The following is a 25,808-nucleotide window of genomic DNA, read 5'->3' as shown; positions in this document are numbered from 1 at the left end:
TGAAAAGGGTAATAAATTTACAGTAAAACGTGTCCGCAGCCTTTATCGCGGTGACAGAATCTGCAACGCACGGGCGTTGCCAAAACTAGACAAACTGCACGCGAGGGGAAAACTGATCGTCAACTACAGACTCAATTTTCTCCAGTTCTCTAGTTGCTTTGCTTTCTCATTAACCAGAATGTGCTGTGCGCTAGAAACAAATCTTTTCTGTTCTCATTGCCAGCATAACTTTTATTAAAAATAAATAAATAAATAAATAAATAATTAATTAATTAAAACTCTATGCACTGCTGAAAATTCCCTCTTAAACCAGCCTAGGCTAGTCAAGATGATTTAAACTGTGTTTTCAACACTTCTAGCTGATTTTAGCTAGCTTCCCAGCTTAACCGCCTATTCAGCAGCCTACAGCCAGCGAGTCCACCAGTTTGGCCACCGGCGTACTGTACTTACCAACAGCTTACTTACCAGCAGCTGAACCAGGTTTAACCAGCTTTCACCAGCCACAGACCAGCTCTGACCAGCAGCGGACCAGCTATGACCAGCTAAAACCAGTTTAGAACCTAGAGCTGGTCGTAACTGGGATTTTCAGGTATGACAAGTTATTGGTTGGTAGGGCAGACCCTGTATCGATTAAACACACATATCTCTTTTCAGGGTTTGACTTCAAAATTAATCACAATTACCACCGACGTACAGTATTTACAGATATTATCCTATGCACCTGCTTTCCTTGTATAAATGCACAAAATGTGGATATCATATATCTTTCTTTTTTAAAAACTTTTGTAACGGAGATAAAAATATATCGCATTTAGATTGTATGCGCGCCGCGTGAAACGAACTCCTGCTTAACGGTCCCTGTTTGCCCCCAGTGAAGAGGACGCGGCGGCGGTCTACAAGGCTGCTCGTTACCTCAACATGACGGGCTCCGGTTACGTGTGGCTGGTCGGAGAGAGGGAGATGTCTGGTAAAGCGCTCAGTGAAGCGCCAGACGGTATGTGCACGCGCCGCCCGCCGTCTCTTCCGGTCACCATCACAAACGTCGGAAAAAGCCTCGCGCCGCGACCTTTCCCCCCCGAGTTGCGTTTCTTACCGTTTTGCAGTTCAGAGGAGGAAAAGATCAACGTTCTCTCTGTTACGTGTTAAACGTTTAAACGTTTAAGCATTTCAGTGTTTAAAGGTTTTAAACGAATCTCTTGATTTTTTGTTTTTTGTTTTAACACAGTTCATAAAGAGAAATGTGTACGGGCCATCAGAAGGCTTTTGTCAGAGTCTTAACTAGCTCATATGCTCATATGATAAATTTTGGATTACATGATCAATCCAAAAGAGGTTGGGTTTATATTTGTGCATTATCGACACTGGTAAAAGCCTTCAAAATCTTCCCTATCCCTATCTTTAACTTATGGTTAGAATACAATGTGTTGTTTTTTTTTCCATAAATGATTGTTATATGTTATCCATTTAAATGTTTAATCATTTGAATCCTTAAAGGTTTTAAATGTGCCTCATTGAGTATACACTGTAACATTTTAAAGTATAAATATAACCTAATGTGTGATTATTGTTTGATTTCTTTCAAAGATAGACACATGCAGGTCTTATTACTTTTTTATTACTTTTCTCCAAAGCAGCAGTTCCATGGATCCTCCATCCATATTTACCGTGTGGTCTAAATGTTTTATTCTTATGACATGTTAATAGTTTGGTTCTCATGAATTTGTAAAGGGTGTTTTGCAACCCCCACATTGAAGTGTTTCTGATATAATGGTAAGCTACAACTGTCTTGTTTCCTGTCCTGGCTAGAGCACCTGTCTGTATCTTTTTCACTTCATGGTCACATATTTTAACAGCCATCAACTAGGCACTCAGTCACAAACCTTCTAGACTTTATCCCCATGTTTGTCCTCAGGCACTTGTTCTTGTCCTAAACTCACTTTTCTCCTTTCAAACCGAACCTGCCCCGCAGCCCCTCCCCCTCCCCGTTCCACTCCAGTGGTAAAATCGGCTCAGTTGCAATAAAAAAAACCCCAAAGCTTAATCCTAATCTTTTCCCTTCACAACATATTTTAACACTTCCACCAAGTCACGGCACAACCAGCGAAAGAGCATACTCGTATACTCGTGTACTTGTATACTCATATACTCAACTGGCAATAGCACTGGCCAGGCAGACCGGGTGTCTACACCACATAGCCTGAGCTTTTTTGAATTGATAGTGGATGGTGCGCAGCAATGGGACACCCTACACATGTGACTGGCTGCTTGTGACAGGCACAGTAACTGTGAGTAACTGTGCCCTGACTCGATGGTAGAGTTGATGTCCGACTCCCGATAGCCTGGCTTCTGTACAAATTCTGGGCAAACATCAATTATCTCCAAATCATGATTCAATGGTGTTATGTCCTGTTGCTTTTTTTTAAAAAACAAAAGTGTCTGTCAGATACAAATATCCAGTAGATGAGCATTCCAAATAACACCGTCAAACAGCCAGTAGCATAATTTGATATTTGCCTCAAAATGGTATCAAAAGCCCTTCCGATAAAAAAAAAATGTTTTTGAAGCCTTTTTTTTAATTGCAACTTGGCCGCACAAATGCGGAGTGAAGCGGGGCCTGACTAGTGCGTTTCCGTGTCGACCGGGACAGGTCTGATTGGCCTACAGCTCATCAACGGGAAGAACGAGTCGGCGCACATCAGCGACGCGGTGGCGGTGGTGGCGCAGTCCATCCAGGAGCTCTTCGAGAAGGAGAACATCACCGAGCCGCCCCGGGGCTGCGTGGGCAACACCAACATCTGGAAGACGGGGCCTCTGTTCAAGCGGTGAGCTCGACGCGCTGCGCCCGACTGACTTGAGTACAGCGGAGACTGAATCTAGGCCAGGGGCGCACAACTCCGGTCCTGGAGGGCCGATCTGCGTGCTTGGTTTTCGTTCCAACCGATTACCATTTCCTACAGCTCTATAAACTATGCTGCCTCACTCCTGTACTTGAGCACAGTGAAATCTCGGATAAACTGGCAGACTGTGACTCTAGCTGGTGCTTTGTACACATGTCAGATCAAGATATGATTGGGCGAATTCAATAAATGTTGGCAAATGTTGTCACAAAATCCTGAAATGGATTGGCCCTTGTTGTGCACCATTGATCTAGACTGTCACAGATACTAAAGGCTCACTGTAGTATAATGGGCAGGGTACTGGGCTTGCCACCTAAAGGTAACAGCTTCGATTCTTCAGTGGGACACTGCTGTTGTACCCTTGAACAAGGTACTTAATCTGAATTGCTTCAGTAAAATTTCCAGCTGTATAAATGGACACTAAAGTAATAACCTTTTTATTACAAATAGTAATGGTACACTGCCTGGCCAAAAAAAAGTCGCACACTGGACCGTTGGACCATTGGACCGCCTTTAGCTTTGATTAGGAAGCCCATTCGTCGTGGCATTATTTCGACAACCCTATGCAGCGTCACAACATTTATTTCCGTCCAGAATTGCATTGTCTTGTATTGTCGACGGGGGAGTCGAACCACTCCGTAAAGTCTTCTCCAGCACATCCCAAAGACTTTCAGTGGGGTTAAGGTCAGGACTCTGTGGTGGCCAATTCATGTGCGAAAATGATTCCTCATACTCCCAGAACCACTCTTTCACAAATTGAGCCCGATGACTCTTGGCATTGTCATCCTGGAATATGCCTGTGCCGTCATGGAAGAAAAGATCCATTGATGGAATAACCTGCTCATTCAGTACATTCAGGTACTCAGCTGACTTAATTTTATTGCCGCATAATGTTGCTGAGCCTAGTCCTGACCAATTGAAGCAACCCCAGATCATAGCACTGCCTCCAGAGGCTTGTACAGTGGGCAGTGTCCAAAAAAATCCAAACGGCGACTTTTTTTTTGGCCAGGCAGTGTATAATAGTTGAAGAACTGGGTTTTTAACCAAAGGCTGCAGGTTTGATTCCCAGGTAGGACACTGCTGTTGTACCCCTTGAGCAAGGTGCTGAACCTGATTTACTTCAGTCTATATACAGGCGTATAAGTGGACATTGTGTAACAATGCAAATGTTGCGTAAGTCACTCTGCATAAGAGCATCTACTGAATGTATGCAATGTAATAAGTTATGTAAAGCCTGACTTTACAGTAGGTTTTTAGCTTTTTGCAAATGAAAGATTAGAATTTTGTATGTTGCTTGCACTCAACATTACAGTCTTAACTGAAATAACCTCACATATGAAAAAAGGAGGGTAAAATGTATTTAAAAAAATATTGTTATTGATAGCACATTGATGGCAACAGGCTGTATCGAACTATCTAGGTATTGTCATTTGCCTGCTAGTCTGCACAGTATCCAGTGCTGTCAAACATGGACTCAATAAACCAGGATTATCTGCCTCTACTGCATGGCCTGAGAAATCTTCATTTCATTCATTCAGTTTGTCTTGATTCATTAGCGATACTGATGGTCCATTCAGGCTTCATGAATCCCATTATGGAACAGAGCTCTGCTGTGTTGTCAGTCCTTAGGAACCAATCAAACCAATGTTCCTCTGCAAAGCAAAACAATACGATTGGTCACTGATTAAGACTTTTGGCTACCTAGCCCCACCCATTCGGAGTTTTGCGAAAACGAATGACGGCGTCTCTTTTGCGGCAGGGTGCTTATGTCATCGAAGTACCCAGAAGGCCTCACGGGACGCGTGGAGTTCAACGACGATGGCGACAGAAAGTTCGCGCACTACAGCATTCTCAACTACCAGAAGAGCCGACTGATTCAAGTGGGCATATACAACGGCACCCAGGTACGGACTTGGCACCCAGGTACGGGCGTGGCCACGCCCAAAAAAAACTCAGCGACCCCGCCCATTTATGCTCCGCCCCTTTCCGACACTGCTGGGACCCAGTATCATAATGGCCATTCAGGCCATCGGTGACCTGTAGAGTCCTGGACATCATTGAACTTGCTTGAATACTTTTGGGTTTTCCAAGAAAAGGGAAGTTAATTGCGAGTGAAACGGTGTGGGTTGTGAATTATCTGCACAGAAACCTCTCATTCGCGCGCATGCTGATTGTCTCAGCTGGGTGCCTGTTCTGCCTTTCATTCCAAGACTTTTGCTTTTCATTTCAAATTCGCTGTTGTTCTGGTTGCGTTTTTAAAATGAATACAAATATCGTTCACGAAGAAAGGTCACGCTCTGCATGACAAAGGAAAATACAACAATAAGTGCAACTCAGGCACAAAGAGCTCTTGTGTCATCAGGCAAATGTTTATTTGCACGAGACCCCAGTCATGTCAAGTTGTCTGTCAGAGCTTCTCTCCTTAGTTTGCTTCAGTTGTTTTTTATTGTCAAAATACTGCGCAAAAATGAATCGAACACAATACATTATTGCTCGCATTTAAAAAAGTGAATTCAGTAGTTTAACCAGCTCCAATTATTTGAACCTGAGCAAGTTTCTTTAAAGTTTTAAATCCTTAAAGCTACTTTTCCCAGTGGTATGGCCACGCTATGGATTATGGGTAGTTTTGCTATTAAGGAGTGCTCAGCCTGTTACTGGAAGTTAATTGGGAACGTCATTAAGGGCGCTACTTAAACCAAGATAACAACGATTATAAATCTTTTATTCCCATCTTTTCTTCTTTAGGCATGAAAAAACACTTGTCTGCCTTGTCTGATTCATGAGGCGTGACAACTAATATTTATCCAGCTAAAAAGCGGTTTTGACTTGATGTTCTACTTTTGCCACTGAAGCATTTTACAACAGAAAACACAACATACAGCCTCTCGTTTTATCTGAGTTAGGACCTGAGGCACAAAGTGCAACAGATGTGGTAAACCGCTAAGCTAGCGCTACTGAATGATGTTACGACAGCCTGAGTTGTGACTGCTCCTGCTGATATATCTCTTACCCAACCATGGCTGCTCCATAGGTGGTGCTGAACACTCAGAGGAAGATCATCTGGCCCGGAGGAGAGACTGAAAAACCAAGAGGATTCCAGATGTCAACAAGATTAAAGGTAAATCCCGGCCCAAAAACTCAGACTCAAAAAGGTTTTTATTTTTATTTTTTCACCCTCTCTCCACTCAGACAAAGTCTTACTTCCAAATCCATGCTGGTGTCCCGTTCGTTATTCTGGTGGTGTCTTCGTCTCGGTTCTGCTCCTAAGCAGGGAGTAGTGTGGTCCAGGAGTGCATATAAAAAGGGGGGGAAACCCAGAAAAAAAGGAAAGAAAATGCAATTGACGGTTTTCTGTCCTGTCTGGTTTGTAGATAGTGACCATTCACCAGGAGCCCTTTGTGTACTTACCTGTTTTCTCTTCCTGTCTGGTTTGTAGATAGTGACCATCCACCAGGAGCCCTTTGTGTACTTCCCGGTTTTCTCTTCCTGTCTGGTTTGCAGATAGTGACCATCCACCAGGAGCCCTTTGTGTACTTACCGGTTTTCTCTTCCTGTCTGGTTTGCAGATAGTGACCATCCACCAGGAGCCCTTTGTGTACTTACCTGTTTTCTCTTCCTGTCTGGTTTGTAGATAGTGACCATCCACCAGGAGCCCTTTGTGTACTTCCCGGTGTTCTCTTCCTGTCTGGTTTGTAGAAAGTGACCATTCACCAGGAGCCCTTTGTGTACTTACCTATTTTCTCTTCCTGTCTGGTTTATAGATAGTGACCATCCACCGGGAGCCCTTTGTGTACTTCCCGGTTTTCTCTTCCTGTCTGGTTTGTAGAAAGTGACCATTCACCAGGAGCCCTTTGTGTACTTACCTATTTTCTCTTCCTGTCTGGTTTATAGATAGTGACCATCCACCAGGAGCCCTTTGTGTACTTACCGGTTTTCTCTTCCTGTCTGGTTTGCAGATAGTGACCATCCACTAGGAGCCCTTTGTGTACTTACCGGTTTTCTCTTCCTGTCTGGTTTGTAGATAGTGACCATTCACCAGGAGCCCTTTGTGTACTTACCGGTTTTCTCTTCCTGTCTGGTTTGTAGATAGTGACCATTCACCAGGAGCCCTTTGTGTATGTAAAACCTACCATGCAGGACGGGACCTGCATGGAAGAGATGACGCTAAACGGAGTCTTAATTAAAAAGGTGATCTGCACTGGCCCCAATGAAACCATCCCAGGTAACACCACAGGGACGTTTATGACATCACTGCGCTTTCTACTCCCCCACCCCCACACCCCACCCCACCCCCCCCCAAGCTGATTTTAAGGAGGGGGTGCCTTTTGTTTGACAAGCGGATATGCATACATATATATACGGTATGTGTTTATATATCTATGCATCCCTATGCATCCATCCCAAATGGCCGAATGGGAAAGTGTTTGTGTGTGTGTGTGTGTGCGTGTGCGTGCGTGCTAGTGTACAGACGTGTGAGCCAGTGTGTGTGCGTGGGCAAATGCACTGTTATGTGAATGTGTGAGTGTGTCAGCTTTTGTGTGTGCGTGTGCAAATGCACTGTTATGTGAATGTGTGAGTGTGTCAGCTTGTGTGTGTGCGTGTGCAAATGCACTGTTATGTGAATGTGTGAGTGTGTCAGCTTGTGTGTGTGCGTGTGCAAATGCACTGTTATGTGAATGTGTGAGTGTGTCAGCTTGTGTGTGTGCGTGTGCAAATGCATTGTTATGTGAATGTGTGTGTGTGTCAGCTTGTCTGTGTGCGTGTGCAAATGCACTGTTATGTGAATGTGTGAGTGTGTCAGCTTGTGTGTGTGCGTGTGCAAATGCACTGTTATGTGAATGTGTGAGTGTGTCAGCTTGTGTGTGTGTGTGTGCAAATGCACTGTTATGTAAATGTGTGAGTGTGTCAGCTTGTGTGTGTGCGTGTGCAAATGCACTGTTATGTGAATGTGTGAGTGTGTCAGCTTGTGTGTGTGCGTGTGCGCACTGACTTGCATGTGTGACAGTGTGACGAAAACTTGCTGTTGTGTGCAAGAGTAGTTCTCTGTTTTCTGTTGAATGTACGTAAGCACGTTCCGATAAAGAGGGCACAGGCTCTATAGACTATCCAAACAGCCAGTTCCCTGTTCCTAACATGGACAGTTCTCTCTGTCTCTCTACCGCTGCAAACTGAAACGTTTCCGATTCGACGCATGCTATCAATATTCATGAGGGAGGCGAGGCCGAGGACAAAATTAGCATGGGCAGATTTGAGTTTCTGCCCTTGGGGACACCCGTTCGTAAATATTAATGGGCTGTCAGCCAACCCGGGGCCTCCCAGACTAAAGAACCGATGGAAGGAAGAGAGGAGCTGAGCATCTGGCTGCTGTAGAGAATCTGTGGTGCGGGCGCGGGGCTGATGCTGACCGTTTAACCCTCTCTGGTTGGCTTACAGGACGCCCAATCGTCCCGCACTGCTGTTATGGCTTCTGCATCGACCTTCTAATCAAGCTGGCAATGACCATGAACTTCACCTACGAGGTGCACCTAGTCGGCGACGGGAAGTTCGGTACGCAGGAGCGGGTGAGTTGCCACGGTGACGGGGGGTTGGGGGGGTTGGGGGGGGTTGGGGAGTGGAAGGCAGGTTGGCATGGTTTGGCACTTCACCTTGCCCAAGCCAAAAAAAACTTCTTTGGTTGAAATAATGAGTGCATATGTTGTTGGAATGTGCTTGAAGTACACTTAGCTAATATCTTTACTTGCTATGCTTTTTCTGAAATTGTGATGGACAGTTAAATCTATAAAAATTATACCAGCTTACTTCATGACCTTTGAGTGTGCGAATAGTATAACCAAAATTAGACATGTAAGACTGTTGTTCCTCAGTTTTGGTTGTAAGCCAACTGACAGAAAAACATGCAATCGATGTCTGTAGTGGCAATAAACTCGTCTCACTGGAGCTCATGCTTCTGTTACCATGGAGATACAGGTTGTCTCCTTTCCGCGTGCGTTTGATTCGTAATTAGGCGCATGCTCTGACGTTTCGTCCGTCGGATTCCCGATGATTTTTCTGACATGCAGGAATGTTACTGCGTTTGTGTAGTTTCCAGAGGCTTAATCTCCAATAGAGGATTCCATGTTTGATTGTGTGTGTGAATTGGAGCCTGGAATCAGAAATAAAAAGGCTGTTGACAGGACTAGCAGGACCCTAGGCCAAACTCCGCTGCCTGGGTAGAGGAGGGAGGGTCTTTGATACCAACAGGATCATGTGGTGAGATCTGATTGGCTCTCCAACAGGACCCAAGAACAAGCGAGATGGACTGAATCTAGCTTCTCTTTCACGGTCGGGGGGAAATCAAAAACAGCTCACTTCCCTACTATTGAGTATACAAGTTGTATACAAACTGTATACTCAATAGCAAGCAAGTAAGCAGTTTTGGACAAAGCCCAAGACTTTCAACCCATTTATACTTGTTTGTTTAAAGTCAGTTATTTTACCCCCAGCACATCCTCCTAAGAATCGGGAATTCATTTTTGTCCCCTGTAGGGGACATGAGTCTCTGGTGCTTATCTGAAAAGCCATATATTCTTCTATGCTGAATCCTACACAACAAGGGACATACAATAAAAATAAAATTAATTGTATTTTGTCACTGCAACATGTTTTTGTCATCCAAGGCACTTGTGTCAATACTTTTTTCATGGCAGGTCTGAGGAAGATATGCAGGTCTATTTTTTAAAACGTAAGCAACACAAGAGCCTGAGGTCCCAGTTTATTTCACACTACCCCCCGTCCCCCATGCAATAAAGCCTCAGAGTGTTTCTTCAGTAAAACAGTTCTTTTGCTAATGCTAACATGCTGCTTAGACTGGAGGCCTGAATGAGTAAAACAGTTCCTTTGCTAATGCTAACATGCTGCTTAGAGAGGAAGCCTGTATGAGTAAAACAGTTCCTTTGCTAATGCTAACACACTGCTTAGAGAGGAAGCCTGTATGAGTAAAACAGTTCCTTTGCTAATGCTAACATGCTGCTTAGAGAGGGAGCCTGGATGAGTAAAACAGTTCCTTTGCTAATGCTAACATGCTGCTTAGAGAGGGAGCCTGGATGAGTAAAACAGTTCCTTTGCTAATGCTAACATGCTGTTTAGACTGGAGGCCTGAATGAGTAAAACAGTTCCTTTGCTAATGCTAACATGCTGTTTAGACTGGAGGCCTGAATGAGTAAAACAGTTCCTTTGCTAATGCTAACATGCTGCTTAGAGAGGAGGCCTTAATGAGTAAAATAGTTCCTTTGCTAATGCTAACATGCTGCTTAGAGAGGGGGCCTGTATGAGTAAAACAGTTCCTTTGCTAATGCTAACATGCTGTTTAGACTGGAGGCCTGAATGAGTAAAACAGTTCCTTTGCTAATGCTAACATGCTGTTTAGACTGGAGGCCTGAATGAGTAAAACAGTTCCTTTGCTAATGCTAACATGCTGCTTAGAGAGGGGGCCTTAATGAGTAAAATAGTTCCTTTGCTAATGCTAACATGCTGCTTAGAGAGGGGGCCTGTATGAGTAAAACAGTTCCTTTGCTAATGCTAACATGCTGTTTAGACTGGAGGCCTGAATGAGTAAAACAGTTCCTTTGCTAATGCTAACATGCTGTTTAGACTGGAGGCCTGAATGAGTAAAACAGTTCCTTTGCTAATGCTAACATGCTGTTTAGACTGGAGGCCTGAATGAGTAAAACAGTTCCTTTGCTAATGCTAACATGCTGCTTAGAGAGGAGGCCTTAATTAGTTTCAGCCTCCAGACAGGGGAGGCCTTACCTATTGTCTCACCTGTGTGGGTTCTGACGCACGGTTCCTGTGTTCTCCCAGGTGAATAACAGCAATAAGAAGGAGTGGAACGGTATGATGGGAGAGCTTCTGGGCGGCCTGGCTGACATGATCGTTGCCCCGCTCACCATAAACAATGAGCGGGCGCAGTACATCGAGTTCTCCAAGCCCTTCAAGTATCAGGGGCTCACCATCCTGGTCAAAAAGGTACAGCCCCTCACCTTGTGACTCAGAAACCAACAGTCACTGTAAAACACACACAGCATCCAGGACTGGCAGTCACTGTAAAACACAGCATCCAGGACCAGCAGTCACTGTAAAACACACACAGCATCCAGAACCAACAGTCACTGTAAAACACAGCATCCAGGACCAGCAGTCACTGTAAAACACACACAGCATCCAGGATCAGCAGTCACTGTAAAACACACACAGCATCCAGGATCAGCAGTCACTGGAAAACACACACAGCATCCAGGACCAGCAGTCACTGTAAAACACACACAGCATCCAGGACCAGCAGTCACTGTAAAACACACACAGCATCCAGGACCAGCAGTCACTGTAAAACACACACAGCATCCAGGACCAGCAGTCACTGTAAAACACACACAGCATCCAGGACCAGCAGTCACTGTAAAACACACACAGCATCCAGGACCAGCAGTCACTGTAAAACGCACACAGCATCCAGGACCAGCAGTCACTGTAAAACACAGCATCCCAGACCCTTTAATCACTCTCCGTCCTGTCTGTAAAGCTATGAAATATATTTTTAAATATAGGAACTATTTTAAAAATATTTTAACAGCACTGAGCAACAGGGGAGGACAGGGGGAGCACTGACCCTAAAATAGAGGGGGCAGGCGGTACTGAATCAGGCCACCTATGGGGTATACAGGGCACAACCAGGGGTACACAGCTGGTCCTCCTAAAACTAAAATAATAAAACTGAAATAACTGAATAGTGGGGTCTTCCGCTTTAGTATGTGTTTGTGTGTGCGCATGTGGTATGTGTCTGGTGTGTGTGTGTGTGTGTGCGCGCGTGCGGTGTGTGTACGCGTGTGTGATGGTCCCTGCCGTTTGTGTGTGTGTGTATGCGTGTGTGTGTGTGTGTGTGTATGCGTGTGTGTGTGTGTGTGTGTGTGTTTATGCGTGTGTGACGGTCTCTGCCGTGTGCGTGTGTACGCGTGTGTGACGGTCTCTGCCGTGTGTGTGTATGCGTGTGTGTGTGTGCGCGCGTGCGGGGTGTGTGTGTGTGTGTGTGCGTGTGTATGCGTGTGTGACGGTCTCTGCTGTGTGCGTGTGTGTGTGTGTGTGTGTGTGTGTGTGTGTGTGCGCGCGTGCGGGGTGTGTGTGTGTATGCGTGTGTGTGTGTGTGTGCGTGTGTGTATGCGTGTGTGTGTGTATGCGTGTGTGCGTGTGTATGTGTGTGTGTGTGTGTATGCGTGTGCGTGTGTGTGTGTGTGTACGCGTGTGTGACAGTCTCTGCCGTGTGTGTGTGTGTGTATGCGTGCGTGTGTGTGTGTGCGTGTGTATGTGTGTGTGACGGTCTCTGCCGTGCGTGTGTGTGTGTATGCGTGCGTGTGTGTGTGGGTGTGTGTATGCGTGTGTGCGTGTGTATGTGTGTGTGTGTGTGTATGCGTGTGCGCGTGTGTGCGTGTGTACGTGTGTGTGACGGTCTCTGCCGTGTGTGTGTGTGTATGCGTGTGTGCGTGTGTATGTGTGTGTGTGTGTGTATGCGTGTGTGCGTGTGTATGTGTGTGTGTGTGTGTATGCGTGTGCGTGTGTGCGCGTGTGCGCGTGTGTGACGGTCTCTGCCGTGTGTGTGTGTATGCGTGCGTGTGTGTGTGTGTGTGTGTGTGTGTGTGTGTGTGTGTGTGTGTGTGTGTGTATGCGTGTGTGCGTGTGTGCGTGTGGTGTGTACGTGTGTGTGACGGTCTCTGCCGTGCGTGTGTGTGTGTATGCGTGCGTGTGTGTGTGTGCATGTGTACGCGTGTGTGACGGTCTCTGCCGTGCGTGTGTTTTGCAGGAAATCCCTCGCAGCACGCTGGACTCGTTCATGCAGCCGTTTCAGAGCACGCTGTGGCTGTTGGTGGGTCTGTCGGTGCACGTGGTGGCTGTGATGCTTTACCTGCTAGACCGCTTCAGGTACAAGGGAGAAACGCCCTGTCTGACACACCCGCCACCGAGGGTAACCCCGCCTGCCATCTCCAAAAACACAAGACCAGCCACACCCTGTTTCACACACACTTCTCCCCTTCTGCTCCCAGTTTGGCACGCCCAGTCCCATCTCCTGACCGGTCACGTCCCTGATCCTAAATTTGGGAGGGTGCAGAACACCCCGTGCTCTCCTGCTAAGTGCACGCTGCCTCCAGTCACTCCGTATTTTCACCCTGCAGTTCACCTACTGAGCTGTAGGTGGCGCAGGGGGGGAATATGGGCAACACGGTAGTTTTTGGGTGATGAGATTGAGAAAACCCAGCAGATGGCAACCCTCCATCCCTGTGCGACGCTGCGGCCAGTTACGTGCCAGAGGGGGGCGCTGTCCCTCTGTTCAACCATAAAAGACACCAGCTTGCTTTATAAATCTCTCTGATCTGAGATCACAGTCCACAGGAAGTGACAGGGCGGAGGGAGCAGGGCCTGATGGGAAAGGGAGGATGTAGGGGTGTCCATACCGTAGGTCTCAGAAGGGCAGGGTGGGGTAGGTGGGAGGGGGGTGGGGTTTTGCGGGGGGTGGGAGAGGGGTGAGGTTTTCAGGTGGGCAGGGTTTCGGAGGGGCGGGAGGGGGGTGGGATTTTGGGGGGGACGGAGGGGGTGGGGTTTCAGGGGGGCGGAGGCGGTGGGTGCACAGGCTTTCATCGCCCCTACCCGTTTGTTTCGTAGCCCGTTTGGGAGGTTCAAAGTAAACAGTGAAGAAGAAGAGGAGGACGCGCTCACCCTTTCCTCTGCCATGTGGTTCTCCTGGGGAGTGCTGCTCAACTCCGGTATCGGAGAAGGTAACCGCCTCTTCCCCCCCCCCCCCCCGCCACACGCACGACAAACAGCAAGAACGGTGTGATGTCTGAGAATATGCCCCCCCTCTGCTTGGGTATTTCATGTGAGGTCATGTGAACCAATTCATAAACTTACCTCACTACATGTGTTGGACATCTACTGACGTCCTTTTTTATGTTTGTTTGTGTGTGTATGTGTGCACCTGTGTTTGTGTGCATGTGTGTGTTTTTGTGCGCGTGCACACGTGTGTTGACAGGCGCACCGCGCAGCTTCTCAGCGAGGATCCTGGGAATGGTGTGGGCGGGTTTCGCCATGATCATTGTGGCCTCCTACACTGCCAACCTGGCAGCCTTCCTAGTGCTGGACCGACCTGAGGAACGCATCACTGGCATCAACGACCCGAGGGTGAGTCGCAGTAACACCCCCACGCCTCCGGGTGGCAGCGTCTCCCCAGATCCGCTCACCTTTCGCCCCGCCCTTCCCCTCAGCCCTGTGGCGTGGCGTTCGGGCGTTGCTGCCGACGGCAGGTTAACCTCTCGGGGGCCGGTGTCGCTCTCTTCCCGCCCCTCAGTTACGCAACCCGTCCGACAAATTCATCTACGCCACGGTGAAGCAGAGCTCTGTGGACATCTACTTCCGGCGGCAGGTGGAGCTGAGCACCATGTACCGCCACATGGAGAAGCACAACTACGAGAGCGCCGCCGAGGCCATCCAGGCTGTGCGCGACAAGTGAGTCATTGCCGTGGCGATGGCGACGGGGGAGGGGGCCCCCGCCGTCGCCGCGGAGAGGAGCGATGGACGCCTGGGCGCGGGTATTCGGGGTCCCGGACCCCCCCCCCCCCCCGGACCGAGGGAAGGAGGCGTTACGGCTGTCCCGCCACAATCCGGGCCTGGGACCTGGAGAGAGAGAGAGAAACAGAATGAGTGAGAGAGTGAGCACACAGAGAGCGAAAGAGAGAGTGAGAGAAAGAGAGAGAGAGTGAGAGAGCGAGAGAGATAGAGACCGAGAGAGAGACCGAGTGAGAGAAAGTGGGAGAGAGTGAGAGACAGAGTGAGAGAGATAGAATGAGTGAGAAGCAGAGTGAGAGCGATAGAGAGGGAGACAGTGAGAGAGAGAGAGAGAGAGAGAGAGGGAGACAGAGTGAGAGAGACCGAGTGAGAGAGAGAAAGAGGGAGCGAGTGAGAGAAGCAGAGTGAGAGAGATAGAGAGAGCGAGAGAGGGAGCAAGTGAGAGAGATAGAATGAGTGAGAAGCAGAGTGAGAGAGATAGAGAGGGAGACAGAGTGAGAGAGATAGAGAGAGGGAGCGAGTGAGAGAGATAGAATGAGTGAGAAGCAGAGTGAGAGAGATAGAGAGGGAGACAGAGTGAGAGAGATAGAGAGGGATACAGAGTGAGAGAGCGTATGAGAGAAAGGGGGGGGGTCAGGCTCAACAGTAGGCCCGTCTCACTGCCACTCTTGATCATGGAGTCTGGGAAGGTTCCAGGTGAGAGTACCTTTGCACAGGTTGGCAAGCCTGTGAAACCAAACTGAGCTTTTATCTTTTAACTTTTCTTTTAATTGGGAATCCAATGGGGGAAGAGCCACTGCGTCCGGCATTGGATTCCAGTTTTGGCTGATGATGATGATGATGATGATGATGATGATGACCGTAACTGGTAAAAAAAAAGAAAAAACAAAAAAAACCCGCCTTTGTCATGTTTTTTTTTTTTTTTGTAACACACTGTACTGTACAACGGTAACCCCCCCTCCCCCCCAACACCCCCCCACCCCACACCCGACCCCTGATCCCTGACCCGACACCCGACCCTCCCCGACCCCCCCCACAGCAAGCTGCATGCTTTCATCTGGGACTCTGCGGTGCTGGAGTTTGAGGCTTCGCAGAAGTGCGACCTGGTGACCACGGGAGAGCTGTTTTTCCGTTCGGGGTTTGGCATAGGCATGCGCAAGGACAGCCCGTGGAAACAGAACGTGTCCCTGGCCATTCTCAGGTCTGTCCCAGCCAAGGCAGCAACGACCTGCACATTCACACGCCATCCCCGTGCCTTCCTCTTTTAATTTAAATCATCTCTTTATGTGCGTGTGTGTGTGTGTGTGTGTCCCTTCCCCCCTTTCGTTTTGCCTTGTGTTCTACCGCTTTTCCCATCTAGCTGTTGTCTTGAGTTGTCCGGCTCTGGCCAGGGTTTAATTTATGACCTCTCCCCCCAACCCCCCACCTGACCCCCCTCCCTTGCAGTTCCCATGAGAACGGCTTCATGGAGGACCTGGACAAAACCTGGGTGAGGTACCAGGAGTGTGACTCCAGGAGCAATGCCCCGGCCACACTCACCTTTGAGAATATGGCAGGTAAGGTCCAGGTCCTGAGGGGAAGTAATGACAATGATTGGACAAAAACTGCAGTGGTAACCAAGGTAACTGTAGACTTTTTTGTCCAATTCAGTTCGCTGTTTTTGAGGTGGAAGCTGTTGCCTTGCTAAATAAGGCTTTTTTTGCTGCTTAGGTGCAGGAGTCCAGGAAGAAGATTGTATTTTTTAAAAAGCATTTTTCTTGACAGCGTTGTGTAAGGTTCCCCCCCCCTGGTGGTGGGAGGACGAACTGCAGCTTCGTGGTCAGTGTGCCCGGGTTGTTGGAGAGTGGGTAGGGGGGTTCCCGGGGTTCGCTGACGTGGTTCCATTTCCCCCTGGCAGGTGTGTTTATGCTGGTTGCCGGAGGCATTGCGGCCGGAATCTTCCTCATCTTCATCGAGATCGCCTACAAAAGGCACAAAGACGCCCGCAGGAAGCAGATGCAGCTGGCCTTCGCGGCCGTCAACGTCTGGAGGAAGAATCTGCAGGTAGGACACGCGCTCCCCCCCCCCCTCCTCCCTTCCCAAACCCCACCCCCCTGTCCTGGGCCCTTCCCCCGGGAGTCCAAGAGGGAAGGGGCAGTGACTGGCCAATGAGAGGCCCAGCAGGTCCCCTTGGGCTGGGTGGGTGGAGCAACCAATGCTGTGTCTGGGTGGCCTCCGGCTCCTCCCCCGCTTGTGACCACTGGGGTCAAAGGTCAGAAGGTATCCTCTCTATTGCCATCCTCTTTGTCGCCACAAGAGGTCAGACTGGAGCTCGGCAGTTGGCGGGCGGCTTCAAGGAGTGCTGCTCGTTGGCGGCTTGAGCTGCCGCCGTTTCCCCAGGCAACCAGACGCCTTTTCAGACGGGGCTTCCAGTCCCCCTAGGCCAACTGGACGCCTGTCTCTTGTCTGTCCCTGCAGGACAGTAAGGAAGCCTCAGGGATTCAAGTTGAGGGCCCGGCCGAGAGTCCAGCATTAGTATGTACACAAGCCACACATGAACATCTCACCGCCATGCCATCTGCACCGTCAGAACTGGAGTTATCCCAGAAAACTGAAATTGTGAAATAATAATAATAAACAGAACAATTAAAAAGGTAATGAAGCGATTAAGGCCAAAAAATCAGCTACATTCCAGTTCATGGCATGCCCAGAGAATGCGCTTCTTTAGAGCTGGTAGAGTTATGCATCACTACAGCATTCAAACTGACCTCGCGAAGACGAGACAGAGTCGTGGATCAGCGGTGAGAAAATAAAAAACAGAAAAGGAAGGGGGGGGGGAGGGAGGAAAAGCATTTAATTTGGGAACATTCAGCAGAAACACTTCAGGGCTGTTCCGTTCCGGAGCCAGACACCAGATTCAGCCATTTCAGTTACAGATTGAAGACTTGCTCCCGTTCTCTTGCCACAGAGCACATCCAAAATGGATGTTACTTACACATTTTGAGCATGTTCAATTCCTGACGATAAACTGTACGATAAATTACAATATATTATAGAGCTCGATGCCGTAAACATGCTAGCAACAATAATTAGTCTGATAATGAAGTCTAAGTTATGATTATAAAAAGGTAATTTGAAGACCCTCTGAAGACTACACTCATATAGCGACCTTAGGCAAAGGTTAATATCTAATGCACAAAAAAGTGTACAAAATTCAACAAGAGGAAAAGCAAAATAAGATTATCCCCTTTTTTTAAAAAAAAAAGACTACACTACAATAATGTAAATTTACCAATAAATATTGATTCAACTCGGTAAGAGAAATACTATTCTTTACTTTGCTGTATTTTCAAAGTTCCGAACGATCTCGCGGCTCCGAACGATCTCGCTTCCTGAAGTTTTCTTCTCTCAGAACTGTCGCGTCACGCAGTCCATTTTGGACGGGCTCACCACAAGAAGGGAATCACAGTTAATCATTCTTATCCAGTGTGGAGGTTCCATTTCCACTCTGGGGTGGGGGGGGGGGCGATTTCATCAGCGTTCACCAGTTGAACTCAACAGCCCCCCTTCTTATCAGGATGGGACAGCCCTCATACATTTTCAGTGCTAAGCAAATTACCCCTGGTTGTTTGTTTAACACTACTAGGCTAATTGATGTATAAAGTTAATTAACAAATCATATTTTAGGTGAAAGATTAAGATTTAAAAATCTAAAAATGTCATTCCTGCACAATTCAATCACATGTATTCAATCGATTCGATCGATGTATTCAATCTTTCCACTCAATACAAAAAAGGTCAATTAAAGGTCACCAACAACAGAAAACAGTCAAATAAAATGCAAACACTCCTCTAGATTAGAGCAAACAGCTGAACCTGAGCAGCACCTCATGTCTGAAAACATCCCACATCCCACAGCTGCCTTTCGGGATATGCTTAAATCCGAAATCCTACATTCTTTTTTTCTGGTTGCGCTTACTGGGGACATCCTTAAAAAAAGAATGGAGTTGTAGTATAATACAGTATACGGTATAATACTGTACTGAACTGCATTATACTATACTGTACCAGCACATTACAGCTAGACTATGCTTTAGTTTCCCGAACTTCAGCCCTGTAAAGGAACTCATTGCTCTCTCGGACTCCAAAGCCACTGCCCTCCTCTGTAGAGCTTGTAGTGCAAATAAAAAGCCTGCCCCCCCCCCCCCTCGCTCCACTCCCCCTTTTAACGACAAGGCTGCCATATCCATCTGTGCGGGGGGGGTGGGGTGGGGGTTTGGGGGCGGGAGGGGGGCGTAGCCTGTGATGTTTCCGCGGCGGCGTCCGGCCAGCCCCGTGCTGGGCCGCCGCTCTCTGAGCACAAAAGCCGCGGCTGTTCTGCAGCCTGCGGCGGACACAGGTAAGAGCGCCGCCCCGTCCCGCGCCGGCAGCGTCAGCGTCTGTGTCTGTGCGCCGTGGCCGTCCCGCGCGTGCGCGTGTGTGTGTGTGAGTGTGAGTGTGAGTGTGTTCATATCCACAGGCTCAGGCCAGCAGTCAAAACCATGGGAGCTCCTGCAGAGGCTTCTGCCCTTGAGGGGGATTGTTTCTTTCACTGGCTTCTGAGCGCAGCTTGCTTTCGAGATTTCGGAAAGGCGGCTGGATATGTTTGAGGGACGCGCTAATCCCGGACGTTCCTAGACGGGAGAGGGGGAGAAACCAGCATGAGGAACTTTGAGTGCCTTTCTCCCAAATTTGGAACATCTTGCTATATTGAGCTGAGCACACTGCTGCAATCTCCGCTGCCCAGCTGGTGGGCGCGTGGACCAGCGTGTGCTCTCCTCTGGAGCGCGTGATGTCAGCCGCTGCTTCTGACCGCGCCGAGGTTCCGCGCTCGCACAGACACGAGTCGCAGGAAGACGCCTCATGTGCGGCTGAACACGCAGAACTCCTGTCGGCCAGCAGGGGATGCTAGTGAGCAGTGAGATGCTGTCGTCTGGGCTGAATGGGCGGGGCTACAGCCAATGGTGCGTCACCCTATAATTGAATCGCTTCAGTTTATTGCAGTTGAATTGAAAAACTGAAATTGAACTGAAATTGAGTTGAAAAATGAAGATTGAATTTCTTTATAAATGGATTCTGTGTAAAAGAATGTAAGCGGTGGAATCTCTCTGGATAAGAATGGCTGTTAAATGCAGCTCAGTGCTGGAGTCTATACAATGGCAATCCACTCAAACATATCCTCCGACAGCTCTGAAGGACGTCAAAACTTTGAACGCATCAAATCTGCGTGGTTTTTTTAAGGTCCTGATGCTGCCATTGTTTTAACTGTTTTTGTGTTTGTTTTGTTTGTGTGTGTGTGTGTATCACTGTACATGTATGTGCACATGTAAAAAAAAAAAAAAAAAAAAATTCCATGTGCACATATTTGAATACGGGTAACCCCGGAAGCGGTGTACTCTTGAATAACTTGCCCTTGGAAAAACTGCTGATGTCATTCACGTGCCTTACCACCTTCGCGGCTAATTTTAAGTGCTTTTAAGGCTCTCTTTCCACTGATCTTTCACAGTTCTGCCTGCAGTTAAATCCATTGGCTTAGCAGCTTCACTTAGCCCAAACTAGCTGGCCGAGTCTCTTTTTATTCTCTGTCCGCAACGTCATTCAGTGGGGCACCGTCTGACGGGGTTAAAATGGAGAGAGAGAACAAAAAGATGAAACGGAGGCTTGTGGCTAGCTAAAGCCGCCGCTGTGCTAACAGTGTTTTCCGGAACGATGACTGTGAAAACAAGCCTGCCCCCTTGTGGCGGCAGGCGGTGCTGCGGTGTCCGAGTTCCTGCGTCTGTGTGGGTCTGACGCTCTTTCGTTTCAGCATGCTGTGCAAAGCCGGGACTGTGCAGCCACAGCACTTCGCCATTGGTCAGCGTCGCACATAACGAGAGGACCCAAAAAAAAAACGAACAAAAAAAAATGCAGTGTCCCAAAGCTCTAAAAAAGACAAAAAAAAATAACAAGAGAACAAAAAAAATTCCATGCCTTGTCCTCCCCTCAAGCCTTTTTCTTGAGACGTCATTACGATGTGATGCTGTGAAACAAACCGTGAGGTGTTCTTGCTGAAAGTGTGAATCAGTGATAATCTCATTCGTTCAAAAGGCCTCGAGGGGTCAGTTGGATTTGTGTCAACTGACAATCTGTTCCTTTCAGGAAAAAAAAGGTTGTTTGAGCTCTGAACAGGTTTGTTTTATTCAATAAGATACTTGATCTGAAACTCCAGAGTGACTTTTTCATTCCTACACTGCCTCTACTGACCCCCTGCCCCCTCACCCCCCCCCCCCCCCCCAACTGTGGTTCACCATCTTATTTGGTTTAGCTTCACCCACGTTTCTGGACAAAAAAAAAATCTCTCTGTACTTGTGAGATATCAACCTGCAAATATTGTTTCAGTTGAAAAACTGCATCCCAGAAATGCTACGGAATGTGGGGGTGGGTGTGTTCCAGGCGGGAACAGTTCCTGACCGTGAGTTTGCTATGGAAAGGGGTCAAGGGTCAGAGTGGGGTCATGGGTCAAAGACTGGCCCGGTCACGTGACTTGACAAAGGGGAGGTTCTGCTGGACAGTGCTGGCCTGAGTGAGCTGTCAATCATCTTCCTGCTTCTCCTCCCAAGCCCCCCCCCCCCCCACCTTGCTGCATGTCTTTAAAGCAAAATTCACACCACACTCCCCCCCCCCCCCCCCCCCCCCAGTCCCAGCCCTTCTCCGAATCCTTAAGTGTGTGGGGTGAATTTTCGTTATACCCGATGAGTTCTCTGGTATAATGCAGAAATGGGTTTTATTTATTTGACTTCCTATATTCACCTATCTGGCCGGTTGTTCTTCTGCTCATGACCATATGCATTTCTATGGTGCACCTTCCCCTTTGAAGTTTTACTCTGTAACCTTCTGGTAAATGCTTGGCTTTTTGGTGTATTTTTGTGAGCTGTTTATATTTCCTTTCCTTTCTGACATTTACTTTTCCGTTTTGTGTTTGCTTTCTTGAACGCAGAAGTGAAATGACCTATTTTATAGCAGTGGATGGATATTTATTTATTTTTCTTTTCTCCCCCCCTATGCAGCCTTCTTCCTCTGTAGAGAAACAGGATGTAAGGAAACCGTAATATAAGCTTTGTTATACAGACACACCCACTGTTACTGTGTGCTTTCCTGCCCTGACCTGTAGGGGGCGTCAGACTAGTTGAGCACTGAGGCATTGGAAGAGGGGAATGGGGGGGTGAGCAACGGTGGGGGGGGGGGTGTCATGGCATACAGAGGTGATGAAGCGTTATCAGGGGGAGGGGGGGTTCCTCTGAAAACAGAAGAGGACATGTGCAGTCGTTGTTTGGTGCTGTAGAGGATCAGCTCAGGTGTGGCTCCTCCTAGCTGTGTTAGTTGGAATGAGACATAAGGGACCTTAAAGAGAGTTAATAGAACCAGACAGGGTCACATTGCTCTGCCATCCAGGAGGGTTGGTCTTTGCATCCCTCAGGTTTTCCCTCCTTCTCCAAGTTCAGAATGCTCAGTTGGATTCATTTATCAATCTCTTGGCTTCAGTAGCCCTTGTTAATTTGGGAGAGTATAGACTACTGTCACACACAGACTACCCTCATATGCCGACTACCATCATTTGCAGACAACCAGGGTATGCAGACTACCATCGTACACAGACTAACATAATACGCAGGCAACCATTTTACACAGACTACATCATATGTAGAATACCATCGTTGGCGGACTACCATTGTCCGCAGATTACCATAATATGCAGACTACCGTTGTACACAGACTACTTTCATACACAGGCTATATCATGTGCAGACTACCATACTATGCAGACTACCATTGTACACAGACGACCGTCGTACACAGACTACATCATGTGCAGAATACCATTGTACACAGACTACCTTCATACAGGGAATACATCATGTGCAGACTACCATCATATGCAGACTACCATTGTACACAGACCACAGTTACACACAGACTACATCACTCGCAGACTACCACCATATGCAGAACCATTGTATGCAGACTACCATCATACACAGACTACCATCGTACACAGGCTACCGTCATATGCAGACGACTCATATCATACTACCATTGTACATGGTGTATCATCATACACAGACAACCATCATATGCGCGCTACCCTCACAGACAGACGTTTATCGTAGGCAGACTACCACTGTATAGTCTACCATCATCCACAGAGTACTATCATACACAGACCACCATCGTACACAGAGTACCATCATATGCAGACTACTTTGATGCACAGACTATCGTACACAGATTACCTTGTGCAGACTATCAGACACATCTGTTGAAATGTGTGCTGCCACTGCTTTTAACTGCAGCCCAGCCAACCGAGCAGCGCAGTCATTGGGTGACAGAACTGTGCTGTTTCACATGCATAATGTGGTGCGTTGCAGCAGGAGGTGCAGGGTTCACTTATTCCGTTACTTTGGATGCCAGCTAGGGGTGCATACCAGCGCTTCGGGAGGGGCTCTCCAGCCCCTCCCAAACAAGACAGACAGAGAGAGATCGAGAGAGAGAGAGAGAGAGAGAGAGAGGGAAATTAGGCAGCCATACTGACAGACAAAGGCACACTGAGGTCCCCCAGGTGCAGGTCCAAGAGACGCTTCCCTGGTCCCCCAGGGGACTCCAACAGGCTGGTTACCAGGACACAGGGATTGATCCAGCTACTGTACCATGCAGATGAATTAAGAGATGCAGAGATGGGGTTCTTTTCATACATACGAGCAGACAGGGAGATAGAGTTGAGGGGGGTGGGTGGCTGTCAGGGGTCCGGGTGGGTGGTGGCGGGGGTGGGGGAGGGAGACCAAACGCGTTTGCTCCAAAGAACATCAATAATTCATCTACATATATATTTATTTTAGGATAGGACAGGTGGTAGAGCAGAGCCCGACCCCAAAAAGAAAACCTCTTTTAGGTCCATCAGTACCTCCCTGGCCTCCAGCATCAAGAGACGTAGGTCCTCCAAAGATACGGTAAGGAGATGAAGAAACAAACCCCTCCCTGTTTCTCTCTCTCTTTCTTTCTCTCACTCTGTCTCTACTGTATCCACTTCTCTCTCTCTCACTCTCTCTCCTCTTGCTGTCTTTCTTTATCCTATCACTCTCATCTTCCTCTACCAGACTGTCCCCATTCCAAAGTTGCTTGGCCCTCACGCATGGGAGTTAACAGCCATAGCCACGTGTCTGTCCAGTCAGCCATCCATCCAGACATCCGTGGGGGACACGCCCCGTCAGGAGAGTCAGGCGGCAGGGAGGCTGTAGGGCAGGGCCGGAGAAAGGGAGGCGCCGCTCGGTCTATGGATAGGGCACTGGGCCAGGCTACGCTTTGTAGTGGGTGAGGTTTAGGACCCAGAGGTAAGGGAAAGTAGGTGTCGATCGACAGGTGGGGCAGGGCACCCTTGCCTGTACTTTTCCCCCTTTTCTCCCCTCGTCGCTGACCTGGATGTGGTTTCCGGCTTTTCGGTTTCTTTTTCCTTTTCCTTATTTTTTTTATTATTGTGAATGTTTGCGTCTCTCCCCGTTCCTTTAATGCTTGGTCCTTTTCAATTTGAGTTCATACGTCCTTGTCCTTCTGGTGTTTGTGCCCCTCCCCCACACCCCCACACCCCCACCCCCCCACCGCCCACCCTCCCCTTTTAAGGTCAGTAGCAAGGTATGCGGCAAAGTTATGGCGGGAAACTCCATGGTCCTGAAGTAACTATTTGCCAAAGACCAACAAGTGTGGGAGCGCTAACTTTGCTGTTCCTCTGTAGAGAACTTTCTGTTTCAGGATGGTGCCAATGGGAGGGTCCAATTGGCTCCCGTTACTGCATATCTGTATAGTGTCGGCTCTTGCTGGGGGAATTTTGCAACTGTATTTTATTCCAAATTGGGATTGTTTGAATGTTCTTTTTCTTTTGAATTTTTGCACGGTATCATTCCAAGAGGTCCTTTTGCATAGCTAATTTATTCCTGGCTTCTTTGAGAGAAAGGTCAGTCTTTAACTTCAAATGAACCTCCCCCTATTTATAATGGACACGCCCCTTAAGGAGGTGCCCTCTGAGAATGTGAAAGTGCTGATGTCAATTCCTTTTTTTCCCCTAATCGGTCACAATTTCAAGGGCTGCATTCTGGGTGACTCTCCTCCAGGCAAGGAGCTTACAGGCAAACCTGGCAACTTTTCTGTTACTGGCCAACAGCCCTTACAATTGCAGCTGTAACAAAAACCAGCATACACAGTGGATCCTAAGACCGAGGTTGGGAACCACTGAATTACACATTAGCCTAAAAGTTGTTCCACACTGGTGGTGCTCTTAAACTGCTGTGGTGAGGGCATCTTCATCAGAAAAACCAAGCCAAATGGTTTTCAATTTAAAGTCACTACAGACACCTCTAGAATTGATTCAACACAATGGTTCTGAACTACAATACGTTCCAGGCCTGACTGCTTATAAATACTCATTCACAGCAGCCAGCACTGAAGCTCTTTTAGTACTAACAGGAACTCCTTGAAAGGGACAGGAAGTAGCACAGTGTACAGCATCTTGCTTGGGATTAATGGTCTCTGGTGGGGTGAAATGGGGGTGGACGGACCTCTCTGTTCAGACATTTCTCAATCGATAGGTCACTTGGGCCTTCAATCTGAAACTCCATTGAGGGAGTATTGGGCCAAAAGAGGGAATAGCAGATTAGTGTAAAAGTGAACAACAGGTTTGGTTGAGTGTAGTCAGACTTTATGTGACTTTACGAGAAGGTAAAATTCAGGTTAAAAAGTCATTTAAACAGGGAAGTACTGTAACCATCTTCCAATTGTGACCATCCCTTTTATTTTATATCAGTGTTTCTGTTATTTTCTTTATGACTGGATATCGATGGACTTCTTTTGCGTGTTCGGTGTCCCACTACATGCCACACACACTGCGTCTCTCTTCCTCCATGGGCTTGGTTTGTAGAGCAGAACCATAGAGCTTCCTGTTGCTGTTCACCTGTCTCTCAGCAGGGGGCACTGTGGGCTATGACTCAGAAAGCTAGCAGAGAGCCTAAGGGCTCATTCCAATCGCTTATTTTTACTTCCTTGCTTCCTTTCCTTGCGTATCTTACCTAGTTCCTAGATCCACCCATTGGAGGAAGCAAGGTAAGGACGCGAGGATGGAGGAATCAAGGAAACTTGTATTAGGCAAATGGAATGTCCTTGTTCAGTCAAGCATGAGTTCGAAGCCACGTCAATTACAGATATGGCAGATAGGGAGAGGTAGATCCACAGGTCGATCATTTATACAGTACGCCTTCTGAAAAAAATACTTCCCCAAAGGATGCA

At 47.8% G+C, this 25,808-nt stretch overlaps 1 protein-coding gene across 11 annotated transcripts in view; it reads left to right on the top strand.

The window, feature by feature from the left end:
- Nucleotides 1-25,808, top strand: part of grin1a (glutamate receptor, ionotropic, N-methyl D-aspartate 1a) — a 48,701-nt gene that overhangs the window by 17,601 nt on the left and 5,292 nt on the right. For 4 of the 11 annotated variants that reach the window (XM_035390566.1, XM_035390568.1, XM_035390572.1 and 1 more), the window contains 17 exons: nucleotides 873-994; nucleotides 2,648-2,822; nucleotides 4,657-4,801; nucleotides 5,929-6,015; nucleotides 6,984-7,131; nucleotides 8,331-8,458; nucleotides 10,737-10,901; nucleotides 12,727-12,845; nucleotides 13,584-13,696; nucleotides 13,951-14,099; nucleotides 14,266-14,423; nucleotides 15,523-15,684; nucleotides 15,930-16,039; nucleotides 16,381-16,526; nucleotides 16,941-16,997; nucleotides 21,548-21,574; nucleotides 23,375-23,485. In XM_035390566.1, the coding sequence (XP_035246457.1) occupies nucleotides 873-994; nucleotides 2,648-2,822; nucleotides 4,657-4,801; nucleotides 5,929-6,015; nucleotides 6,984-7,131; nucleotides 8,331-8,458; nucleotides 10,737-10,901; nucleotides 12,727-12,845; nucleotides 13,584-13,696; nucleotides 13,951-14,099; nucleotides 14,266-14,423; nucleotides 15,523-15,684; nucleotides 15,930-16,039; nucleotides 16,381-16,526; nucleotides 16,941-16,997; nucleotides 21,548-21,574; nucleotides 23,375-23,485 (2,122 nt within the window). The remainder of the gene's footprint in view (nucleotides 1-872; nucleotides 995-2,647; nucleotides 2,823-4,656; nucleotides 4,802-5,928; nucleotides 6,016-6,983; nucleotides 7,132-8,330; nucleotides 8,459-10,736; nucleotides 10,902-12,726; nucleotides 12,846-13,583; nucleotides 13,697-13,950; nucleotides 14,100-14,265; nucleotides 14,424-15,522; nucleotides 15,685-15,929; nucleotides 16,040-16,380; nucleotides 16,527-16,940; nucleotides 16,998-21,547; nucleotides 21,575-23,374; nucleotides 23,486-25,808) is intronic. The other 7 variants (XM_035390575.1, XM_035390574.1, XM_035390577.1 and 4 more) reach the window with 5 other exon arrangements.

Source organism: Anguilla anguilla, chromosome 14, assembly GCF_013347855.1.
Source record: "Anguilla anguilla isolate fAngAng1 chromosome 14, fAngAng1.pri, whole genome shotgun sequence".
NCBI classification, from domain to species: Eukaryota; Metazoa; Chordata; class Actinopteri; order Anguilliformes; family Anguillidae; genus Anguilla; species Anguilla anguilla.
Note: the sequence above shows the minus strand (reverse complement) of the source record. Positions and strands in the feature narration are given on the sequence as shown.